At 34.0% G+C, this 12,493-nt stretch overlaps 1 protein-coding gene across 1 annotated transcript; it reads right to left on the reverse strand.

Annotated features, from left to right (window-relative positions):
* Window positions 1-10,127: 10,127 nt before the first annotated feature.
* LOC133174745 (large ribosomal subunit protein bL35m-like) lies at window positions 10,128-12,479 on the reverse strand. Its single transcript, XM_061309833.1, has 3 exons — window positions 12,401-12,479; window positions 10,878-11,055; window positions 10,128-10,535 (listed from the first exon to the last, which is right to left on the reverse strand). Exons 1-3 carry the CDS (start codon window positions 12,432-12,434, stop codon window positions 10,175-10,177), a joined length of 573 nt encoding a protein of 190 aa, XP_061165817.1. The 5' UTR covers window positions 12,435-12,479; the 3' UTR covers window positions 10,128-10,174.
* Window positions 12,480-12,493: the final 14 nt, after the last annotated feature.

The raw sequence follows: 12,493 nt of genomic DNA on the forward strand, positions 1-12,493 counted from the left end.
CCGGGGTGATGATGCAACAATTCCAATGACCCTTAACCTAATACATCGATAAAGAAAAAGAATATAAACAAAGTAGCCGCTTTTATCAGCAAAATACAAACTCATGTAAACATAGTAATATATAGAGTACCTTTTAACGAGTGTATCTTCAGATATCAGACGAGGGAGCCTGTCCCCGGAGTCTGAAATCTGAAGATGCACAAGTTAAGATGTTTTGTATCATTGTTTTCAGGTATTGAGTTACCCATGATCTATCAATTTCACATTAATAACACGTGATTCAACTATATTCTCATGCACTGAGTTAGCCATGATCTATCAAAATTTCACCATACCATTTCATATGACCAATGAAAAAAGAGCACGTGATTCGAAAAGTATAGCGCGCTGTATTTCTTGAACTTTCTACTTCGTCCATTCAATTCTGAACGCCATGGATGATGGTTGTGTTGTTATGCTTTCGCAATTCTTAGACACGGAAACCGAAATTATGAAGGAAAATTCCTTAAATCAGTTAGGAAACCAGATACAGGTTGAAGATTCATTGGGAAGTATGACGTTTGATCTACCGGGACTAAAAATTGAACCTATTATGGGTTTCGATATAGGGGATAGAATCTCAAAAAAATCCTAACACTCGTAAAAATTCCAATTAAATGGGCAATTTAAAAGTTCAAGCCAATCAAGGAGTGGCGTGCGGCACGGGAAAATGTCCACTTTTGACCGAGATAAACAGCGATTCTCTAAATTACTGGATGCAGCGATTTGTGGTGGAATTAGAAAATCAAGGAATATCCACCTCGCTCCCTGTACTACATTGTGTGTGGTTTGTTAAGCTTCAAGTTTATGAGAGACGAAAACATTCAATCTTTTAAACATGTGCTTTTGTGAATTCCATTTTGGATTTAAAAATTGACATGCAAAATTTTGCGTCTATCAACCGCTGAATTTCATGATCGGACACTTGTACAAACTGTTCATTTTTCGTCTTTGTCTCGACCTCGGGACTGGTGAAATTTACGCACTCAACTCAGTCTCCATCATGTCTAAAATCTATCTCCTATATCGAAACCCATAATAGGTTCAATTTTTAGTTCCGGTAGATCAAACGTTATACTTCCCAAAGAATCTTTAACCTGTATTTGGTTTCCTAACTGACCTAAGGAATTTTCCATCATAATTTCGATTGCCACCGTGTCTAAGAATTGCGATAGCATAAAATCACAACCGTCATCCATGGCGTTCAGACTTGAATGGACGAGGTAGAAAGTTCAAGAAATACAGCGCGCTATACTTTTCGAATCAAGTGGTCTTTTTTCACTGGTCATATAAAATGGTATGGTGAAATTTTGATGAAACTCAGTGCATGAGAATATAGTTGAGTCACGAGCTATTAACGTGAAATTGATTGATCATGGGTAACTCAATACCTGAGAACAATGATACAAAACATATAGAGTACCTTTTAACTCGTGCATCTTCAGATATCAGACTCGGGGGGGCAAGCCCCCTCGTTTGATATCTGAAGATTCACTCAAAACATAATTGTTCAGTGAGCAGGAGGAATAACTCAATTAAAGGGAGGGAAAACAAACATATCCTACATTTTTAGAGTTGTTCCTCTTTGACCAGTGAGCTTCTGAGAACGGTATCGATAATTACATTGTAAATTTGTTGTTGTTTTTCCTAAAATGTTTGTTTGTTTTTATATTTATGAAAGTTAGAACAAAACAATATTTATTTGATGAATATTGATACAATTATAATGTAACACTCAACTTCTGAGTGTTTTTGATTTATTACATATTTTTATTCAGTCGCAAATAAAGCTTTGTGTTTAATGAAAATGCTAAAACATTTATAAAATTCAGTTATAATTTTATTTTTCTAAGTCACCAAATTGTATTTATAGTTCATATATATATATATATACCTTGTTTTACTTAAAATATTCTATAGCATCTATGAAATTTTATTTGTGTGAACTCAATGTCAACAGCTGGATAATCCATTCATTAATTTTCTTTTGATGTGAACATTTTCTTTGTGGTCAAGAAACTGCCAACTACTTAGTTGTCGTGTCAGTGTCTTATTTACTCAAGTTGAGCCCCTTTTAGGAAAAAAAGTAGTTTCACACTTATAATTGGTTTTATTATTACGCGTTAACGCCTTTTTATTCCCTTTTCTCAGTATTCCGCAATTTTAGAATTTTTTTATTGGTCAACCTTTTTATGAACTAAATTTTGTCAACGGGCGAGAGTTGGGCGACGCGCATTCACTTTCATGATTGCGCTCGAACAATTAATTCCAACTCCTCGCCTCTTTCTAGGTCAAAGACAAGCCGTTACCAGGACAGTCTAATTGACAAGAACATTTATATATGTCTCATTGCCGAAGTGGTTAATGTGTTAAAACATACTAAATCGTATGAGACAATAAGATAGACCTGTAATTGGAATGTTATGTAGCTAACATTAACGGGAAAAAAGCAATGTAACATAAAAATTTTCAGATGAAAAATGCTGTGCTTTGATCACGGATACGATTTACTTCGTTCCTTCCTTTTCATAGAGGGGAGGGTTTAATTAAAAAAAAATTAATGATAGAATTTGGTACTCATAAAGAAATCACAATCAAGACCCTAATACCATTTTTCTATTTCTATTCAATATATTTTTACGTCGATTTATTTTTGCGAATCTGGGTCGAAAAGGTGTTGATTAATTTTTACGTTTTAAAATTTGCGAATGATCATTGGCGCTAAAAATAAAAATCACTTAAACGTTTCATAACAGTTTATAAGTTACGTATGTGCATACAATGAAGTACGCTTATACACGCAATCTCATTTTTTCGTCGGAGTTTCATTATACACGAGATTAAGTTCTTTATTAACAATCTGTCGTGCTAAGGATTCATTGTTAGATAAAACAACTGGCCTTTCTTTCTTAAATAACTTGAAAGAGACCGACTGGCTGTCAAACTATCGGACGATATTGAATGTAGTTAAGGCACAGATTATCACGGGTAATTAGCTTGTAGTATAAACATATTTCTTAAAATGACCACTGCTTACGAACACCTGTTCACCGGGTTTAAAAAAGACACCAAATGTCAGCAAAATTCTCGTTTAAATTTTTTGTTGCTGATTTATTTTTAAGAAAAATAATTTTGCGAATGCAGTGCTCGCGCATATTTGCTAAAAATTAATCTACAGTAAAAATTTTCAGATTTACGGTACAGCAAACGAGCTCCCAGCCACAAACACATACATGCATGACTACAGACGATTTTTCCTTTGAAATTACGTGTTATGTTAGTTCTCCCTCTCAACTCCTTTACTTTTCCATAAAAGATGAGCTACCAGTCAAACTTGACAAATTTTCCTCTCACTATTTAAAATAGATAGCAAGCTAAGTTAGGTTCATTTTCCGGCAAAATGGACAAACAACACAAAAGCAATCGGATCTGTAAATGAAAGCAAGGTCAGGAGTTTCTCCATTTAAGGGGAAACAAACTAAATACTTTTAATTTTCTTCAAAGGTATCTTAAAAAAAACTAAATGTTTTTCACTGGATTATCTATTTTTTTCCTTATAAACCTATTTTTTAGTTCAGGTAAGGTACAGATTTATTTTATTTCATTTTCGCAAGTTCAGGAAACTTCTCTACTCCTGCACAAATTAAAAAAAAAAAAAGAACACATGGTTAAGATCTAGAGGAACATGTAACTTTCTACCCAGTTTGCGTTTTTCATGGCCCCCAGGGCAGGGCTTCCTAGAAAAGCAAGAAACTCTCTACTAAATTGTGAAATTCATGACAATTGTTCACGGTTCAGGCTCCAGAGTGGGGTTGAGTTGGTCATATTTTGAAATTGCTTTATTAAAATCTTTACTCATGGACACCTAGCAGGCAACTGTTTGCAAGATTATACTGTGGACTTGACAGTTCAATTCATTAAACTGTTGTTATTTTGTGCTGCTGCAGCGGCCAAATTATTTATGGCTTTGTTAGAAAGTGCATGTCTGAAAATAGAATAATTCTGTATTGATAGCAAACATGTGTTATGAATTTAAAAAAATGTGTTTAATTGTTGTTGTTAATGCATTTCGATTTTACTGTCTTTATTTTATTAGATATATTAATTTTTTATTCATTAAATTACCAGTCGGTATCAAGTTTAATTTTGAATTTCCTATTCTAATGGCACAACGATTATTTATTTATTTATTTATTTATTTTATTTTATTTTATTTTTTTTTTTTTTGGTCTTTCGGCACGTGAAAAGTTTGCGGCCGATTTGATATTTTGCATCAATATATTATCTTGTATTCTATATTCTTTGTAAATTAAGAAATTAAAATTGTAAATATATAAATGTTAAAATTTTTGTCTTTGTTTAAAGAATAAAAACTGATGCTTAATTTTGTAGAGCTTTATTTGGGTTTTTTGTGTATATATAGTTTTTAAATGTGAGTAAAGCTTGGTAATAAGAAACTTTTCCTTCCAAAATAAAGAATAGAGGCGTACAAGGCGAGGACAATCCTCCGCTCTGAGACAAGACATTTTACAATTCTAAAAGTTCATGAAAAGTTATATTTTTCAAAAAACTATATTGTCATGCAGTTAATCATTTACACATTTGCTTCCTTTATTTTGTTGAATAACTAACTGATAAATAATATATTTTTCACTTATGTTTTTAAGGTAGCCTATGGGAAAAGGAAAAAAAAGAGCTTTGCACATGATTCGAACTCTAGCTCTCCAAAACTCATGCTTACTAGACATAAGACTGAACGCGTCTTTTCCTCTCTTTCTCTCTCTCTCTCTCTCTCTCTCTCTCTCTCGACTGAACGCATTAACCACTAAGCTACGAAGTCTTCTTGTCATTGATATGTGTCAGTGTGTTTTAGATAAACGAATTTAATTTTTTTTTCAAAAATGTTCGATTTTCATACAGAATGGATTCAAACTCCATTTTTTTAACATAAAATGTATTTTACTTTTATTTTTCCGTCTTTAAACGTTAATTAAATGTAGAATGGAAACTTGACCCATTCATATTTAAAAATCATTTTTTATGGCTCCTATATACCTAATTTCCATTAAATGTGCTTAACTATCACCTTTATAAAACGATTATCAATCAAAAGGTCATTCAATAAAATAAATGAATAAAATGTGTTGAAGATGATATTACTGACAACATAATTTTAGAAAAATATTTTTTCCATGATCTAGCTTTGGGAGAAATATATTGTCTCAGAGTGAGTGATTGTTCTGGCCTTGTACGCCCTCTTTCTTTGTCAAAAACGCCCGTGAAACGGAAAATAAAAATTGTTGAAATTAGTCCAGCCGTTTTCAGAGGAGAATCTGAAATTAAACAAGTTAATTCAGAGAATTTGTGTCCCCGCTTAAGGAAAAAAGAAGAGCATGCGCAGATCGGGGGGGGGGGGGGGGGGGTCGGACCCCCCCCCCCTCCACATGGATTTGCAGAGTTATTAAATGTATATCCTGAAGCGAATTGCCAATATGGATATATAGATTTGATTGCTTATTCTTTAAAATGTGTACAGAAGTTTCTTTTTTATATAATATTTATTATTATCGCACTGTAATAATGCTTTTATGAGAGGGTTTGTACACCCAGACGTCACAACTTCTTTATTTCATATGTTGAATACTATGATTTAGTAAATGGAAAAAAAAAAAACATTTCAAAAAAAAAAAAAATAAATAAATAAATAAATTCGGGATCGTCCGGGATTTGAACCCGGGAACTCTCGCATCTAAAGCGAGAATCATGCCTCAAGACCAACGAAGGCGCTTGACAATATTATAAATCAAATGCAAACAACAGGTCACATATACATGTATATATTCACTTTCGATTTTGTCAAAATTTTACAAAACATGGTGTCGTCTTAGTCTTAACTAAACAGTTCTAAAAGATGTAATTAGAATATAAAGCCCGCTGACATCCTGTATTACCTGTAATAATTGTCCACATGCTCCTGTGCTAAAAATAGTGACACGCAACTTTTAGTACAAACGGGGAGTAACTCTAAAACTTTGAGCGTGATCAATGCCAAAAAATTTCCAATTGACTTTTGAAAAAAAAATTGACCAAAATAAAATAAAAACGGGGTGTAACACTTTGAGAGGGGCGGGCGGGGCAATAGGGAGTTATAATATAAAATTTCATTGCAAAAGCTCAAAAGCTTCTTGAGTTATCGCCCGGAAACAAAAGTGTTACATACAGACAGAATGTATGAATTTACGACCTCGACCTTTTGACCTCAAAATCAATAGGGATCTTTCTTAGGCCATAAGGAGTTGTGGAATAAAATTTCATTGCAAAAGCTTAAAGGCTTCTCGAGATATGGCCCGGAAAAAAGTGTTAAAACAGACAGAATTTATAAATTTATGACCTTGACCTTTGACCTCAAAATCAATAGGGGTCTTCTTTAGGCCATAGGGATTTGTGTTTGGTTGTGGTATAAAATTTCAGTGCAAAAGATCAAAGGCTTCTCGAGATATCGCGCGGAAACGAAAGTATTACAGACAGACAGAAATACAGCTAGACGGATGGACGTCAGACACCTGAATATCGCAAAAGCTTTTCTGGTCTCTGACCAGTAGAACTAAAAATATACTTACCATTTTACCTTATACATGCATGCTTCTTTTCATTACAAATAAATTTCCAACGTAGAAAAGTGTTATTTTTACATTTTCAATGCAATGACAAAATACCTGATTGGGATAAAAAGTGTTTTTTTCCTACTTCATCAGGCTCCAGATCTACAGGTAACTATTTTAGTTTAAAAGTTCTCAAATTCGGAATTTTTTTCTTCATGTCACTTTTTATCAACTGTTTGTCCTCACGTCAGGGGTACTGAGTCAACACGTGCGTTGCCGTTGGACCCCTGAGTCAACACGTTGCCGTTGGACCCCTGACTTAGGGGTCCAACGGCAACGTGTTGACTCAGGACCCCTGACGTTGTGAGGATGTCAACTGTTAGGAACCCGTAGGGAGGGGGCACGGCCCCTAACACCCCCCTTCCCCCCTAATTTTGCCACTATAGAATATACTATAGCATATCAAAGCTACTTTATGGATGTGCCCCCTCAATAATTACGTCTGATGACCTTTTTTTTGCTTGACAATGAATTTGTGTCCCCCCAAAATGTGAATGTTTGGATGTGCCTCCTTCTCACCCCCAATTACATGTATAAAGAAGATGGGTGTACTTGGCCTGCGATCTGCATGAATCATGTGTACGAAACACTTATGGTTTAAATGTCCACGATTTGGTCGGCTGACCATTAGTGGACAGACCTTACAAAGTTATGCACATAGGAAAATGTTTAGATTTACACTGAAATAGCTTGCAAATTTGAAATATTTTAGTCCACTTATCTTAATAGTTACAAAACACAGTAACACTTCCTATAAATAATAAACACCTAACAGTATAATAGGATATGAGATATGAAATGAAGTTTCAGTTTGAAAAATTGCTTTCGCTCCCTGTGCAACTGAACCAAACTTTATCTCTTTTAAAACTTTTATATATAAAATAAAATTCAACAGATAAACAACTTGATTGTTTGTATGAAAAAAAGAAGAAACAAGATGTGTTTTTGAAACACTAATGCCCCCATATGGCAGCTTATGGAATGCATATGAGAATTATGAAAGACCTTACTCCAACTGTTCAAAAGTTATGGCCAAGGTTAAAGTTTTTTCAAAAGTAGATCAAACTCCAAGGTCAAGGTCAAAGGGTCAGGGCTGTTGGTATCCAAAGGAAGGTCTTGTCACAAGGATTACACGAGTGAAGTATGAAAACCCTAGCACTAACTGTTAAAAAGTTATGGCCAAGGTCAAAGTTTTTCAAAATTAAAATAGGTCAAACTCCAAGGTCAAGGTCAAAAGGTCAAAGTTGTTGGTATCCAAAGGAAGGTCTTGTCACAAGGAATGTACATGTAAAATATGAAAACCCTAGCTCAATCTCTTCAGAAGTTATGGCCAAGGTTAAAGTTTTTTCAACAGTAGGTCAAACTCCAAGGTCAAGGTCAAAGTTGTTGGTATCCAAAAAAAGGTCTTGTCCCAAAGAATACACATGTGAAGTTTGAAAGCCCAAGCACCAACTGTTTAAAGTTATGGCCAAGGTTAAAGTCTCATAAAATTTTGCAAAAAGTGGGTCATACTCCAAGGTCAAAAGGTCAAGTATGATGGTACCCAAAGAAAGGTCTTTTCACAAGGAATACACATGTGAAGTATGAAAACCATAGCTGGTAAAGCATACGACTGAGCTATCATCGCTACACAAACACCCTGGAATTTAAAATGACAAAGAAGCAACGCATTTACACATAGGTATTTTTTGGAAAACATTCATTTTTTTATAGTCTCTGGGTCTTCTCTCCATTTATTACAAATGTTTGTTCGTTTCTTTGAATACAAATGCACATAAATGTCTTTTTTAAAATCGTGGAGAGATGACCCAGAGAAAGCAAATTTTTAGAAAAACGTGTTTAAAAATGTAACATTTTGTACCAAATGACTCATCTAGTCATGTTTTAATTACATAAGCTATTTTTAAGGAAATCAAAACAACTTACTATAAAAAAAAATATTTTCCTTTCCTATTTCAAAGATACATAATGCATCAAAAGAATGTAAAAAAAAAATAATTTGAAAGTTCAATAAAGTTTTCACTTTTCAAGTGCGCCCCGATTCCTGCCGAATGTCAATCAAAAGCACCTTCGTTCTTTATACATGGTAGATGCACTTATCATCATCCTAAAACTGTGTGTTTAAGGACATACGCAACGTACCTTACCTACAGATAAATTTTCAAGATATTCTTAATATAAGATTACAGTGCCATCAGATGTTTGTAGAGAAAAAATTAACATGCTTTACCAGGGGTTTTGAAACGATATCAATTGATGAAAATTCTTGTAAATTTCAAAAAAAAAAAATATAGAAAAACTACTAAACGTATATTCTAGACGTTTTTATTTATCCAAACTTGTTTTAGAAGAAGTGTATAATAGCATTTATAGACATTAAAATCTAGCACACAGTTCCTTTAAGTATTGAAACTCTTCAACTCCAGGGAAAAAGACAATAAAGTTCAAACTACGTTGCCTATGTCCTTAATTTATTTGCCTGTCACCGATTTTCTTTTCCTTTCATTCCGTTTCTTTTCTTTTTGAAGATTACAGGTACCTAGCCGTTAAAAAAAATCAATAATTGTCCCTGAAGACAATCTTTTTGTTTTTATAATAATAAAAAAATGCATATGGGTTGAGTGCAATATATCAAAATAGGTATTTACTGGATGATTATCTAAACAAAAGGTCCCTTAGTAATTTCATTTGGTGATGGGTGGGTGGGGGCACTATCATGTTGTAAATTTTGAATTTACTAGGTGAAGGTAATTACTAGGCATTTACCTCCACCTAGTAATTTCAAACTTTACCATTACAACATGATAGCACAACCTCCCATGCCCCCTTTGTCCCTATGGTCATGCATGCACGCATCCTTCAGACCTTAATATTCATCCAAAATAATTATCAAATGTTAAAGTTTCTCCACTTAACCAAGTTATGATAATATGACTATGAGCGAAGATAGGTACAAACCATGAAAAAACTTTCTCCTCGTGCAGTTCGTGTTCTTGTTATCACGACTCACAAGACTGTGGCGTCACACGGTGCACGCCGCGGTCAAAAGGACCAATCCAACTTCTGTCGTCATGCTTCAATGCACTGAATTCTTGTGTTGCTAAATTTATATCAAGGTAATGAGTGACAATGATTGGATAATGCTATATAATGGCTGCTCTTCCTGTCGGAGTACAAGAGTCAAGACAGGTTTTCGATATACTTACTTAGGTTTTGATTGCCCTAAAATTAATTGTTTATTATTCCTTAAGTCAAAAAGCTTATTAGATTACATGATCATTATACAGAATAAACAATATCTACAATAGAAGTGACATATCTGAGTTCACGGCTTAGAACATGAAGTGCAGTCGAGCATAGTGCAGTTATAGCAGCCTATAAACTTACATTTTTACCCTAAAAATAAAGATTAATAATGTAGGCACAATCAGCATGATATTTATTTTCTTAAACAAAAATGTAACATTCAACAATCATGGTAAAAATACAGGTTTTTCTTTAAAATATCTAGAGAGATGATGTCGCTTGTGGTAAGGTTCATAAGGGTCATCCACAAAGTACATTTTTTTCCTCCAGAAGGGCGTGACCAGTTGGTCCAATAGTTTATTTTGTTGTTTGTTACAAAACACATGTTGATCCAGGCGTCTTTTTCGTGCTGAGGATTTTTGATAGCGTTTCTTCCCACGACCACATCTTGTTCGGATCCATGCACCCCAGTCCAGTCGATAAAATCGTCGAATAACGGGACGGACTGTCTTGTCTTTGTTGAGTCTGCTGTAGCGAATCTTAGTTCTGACTGTTGTCTTGAAAGGTGTACAAACTTCCAGCAGCGATCTGTAATTTAATTGAAGTTCCTATCAATTAGGCTTTTAATCATTGATCAGGTTAGTGTAATAGTGTATGCACATTTTTCATCAATTTCTTAAAATTCAAGGGCTATCACTCTGACAAATGTTTACCAGAAAACTCATATATGGTTTGTAATGACAGAATGATGGCTTTTGATGTCTTCATGTATGTTGTCTGTCTCTCTGTCCTACGTCTGTGTATATGCATCTGTCTCTCTCTCTCTCTCTTCTATGTGCATGTGTCTGTCTTTCTGTGTGTGTGTGTATGTGCCTGTCTCTCTCTTTCTGTGTGTGTTTGTATATGTGTCTGTCTGTCTGTCTCCCTCACCTCTGTGATGTTCCATACAGGTTCTTCTCTGTGTAGGTGTCTGTATTTCCCAGATTCAGGGTGGAGAACTGCTGTGTGAGACTGGTACAATTTATGTTACTCCCTGATACAGCCAGAACCTCCGTATTGTAAATACATGTGGGATGTCTGAAAACATGTCTCGCTAGGACTCTGGCCCCTGTCAAAGTAGCGAAATATAAAGAGATCATCATAATTCTTTCTCTGTCTAATCATCATTTAATTGTCATCAAGATTTTGTCATTTTGTCAAAATTCCACCAGGTCTATTTAAACTCTGTTATGGAAAGCCAACTTATATATGAAGAATGTGTCTTGATATACATGTGTCACTGTGATTTAAGTTTGAACCAAAGTCACAAAAGTAAGCTGTGTAAAGATTTTTGATGATACAAATAAGCTCACCCCAATCGTCACACAGTAACACATATTAATTTAATGACTAGTAATCATCATTTTCAGAATGATGGATTTCTGTCTCACCCTGACTGATGAATATGTAAGTTATCAATATCTATAATTTTGTACAAATTTGTTTTGTTTGTTATTTCTTTATCTTCCTCATATTAACTTTGGTTGAATATTGAATACAATAAAAAGCAAAAAACTTAATGTCTATCTTGGGAAAACTTTGATTTCTTTCAGCAATTGAACACACATGTACACAGGTCCAGTACAATCAGTACATTTAGCTATGTAGCTAAAATAACCTACCATAGCATTATTTACCTACCTCAGGTAGCTTTATTTAGTTATTTCGAGGTAACTTTTCACAATTTTGCTTTTTATTTTAAAAATACAAAAAAATAGCAAGTAAACATGGTAAATGTCTACTAATATTTATTCTAGGTATTATTTAAAAGCAATCTAAAGCAGAGATAGTTTTAACATTGCTGTATTTAAACACTTTTAAGGAAAAGATGTATTTCCATTGTTTGAGTAACTGTACACCACCTTGTGTGCGATGAGGCGTGGATAAGTATGACTGCTTCACATTGTGCTCATGTTAACCAAAACTGGTTTTCTTTGTTAATTCACTCAAGAAGTAACTGTTAGGTCACAAATTAACTGTTGTATATAGCCCCAAAATTTTAGAACTTTGATTGCAATTGCACAGAAAAAGACACATCTCCAAGAGTGATTTTTTTTCATGAATTGTTTTCAGATGAGTTCAAAGTTGAAAATTATCACTGCATCAAAGTGCAATTTACTGCACTTTCTGGGGAAAATGCTAATTTAAGAAATAAGTTTGATTTAGTAGCTAAATAAAGCTACTTCAGGTAGGTAAATAAAGCTATGAGTATGTAGGTAATTCAAGCTACGTTGCTAAATCTAGTGATTGTACCAGACCTGGTACAGTGAGTGAGTGACACACTAAAAAAAACTCAAGAGAAAAATCAGTTATTTCTTTTTCAAGATATTATGATCTGTAGAAATCGAATTGGAACATAACAGGTCTCAACAAAACTAATATGTACATGTTTTTGCATAAAAATGAACATTTACCCTTGGAAAAATTCCTGATCATGGAGGCAGCCATTTTCAATTTATTTCAGATCCCGACTCATTAAAAAAGAAACATATCTGCTCAGCATTTAC

Source organism: Saccostrea echinata, unplaced genomic scaffold, assembly GCF_033153115.1.
Source record: "Saccostrea echinata isolate AGI-Se365-2 ecotype Australia unplaced genomic scaffold, CSIRO_AGI_Sech_v1 ptg000059l, whole genome shotgun sequence".
NCBI classification, from domain to species: domain Eukaryota; kingdom Metazoa; phylum Mollusca; class Bivalvia; order Ostreida; family Ostreidae; genus Saccostrea; species Saccostrea echinata.

Bases quoted from the DNA above. Each gene is read 5' to 3' on its own strand.
- LOC133174745 (XM_061309833.1), bottom strand. From the start codon at position 12,434: ATGGCTGCCTCCATGATCAGGAATTTTTCCAAGG. The intron at 11,056-12,400 runs GTAAATGTTCAT...CTACTTTGACAG, and splicing joins GATCAGGAATTTTTCCAAGG to GGGCCAGAGTCCTAGCGAGA. The intron at 10,536-10,877 runs GTGAGGGAGACA...ATTAAATTACAG, and splicing joins CTGTATGGAACATCACAGAG to ATCGCTGCTGGAAGTTTGTA.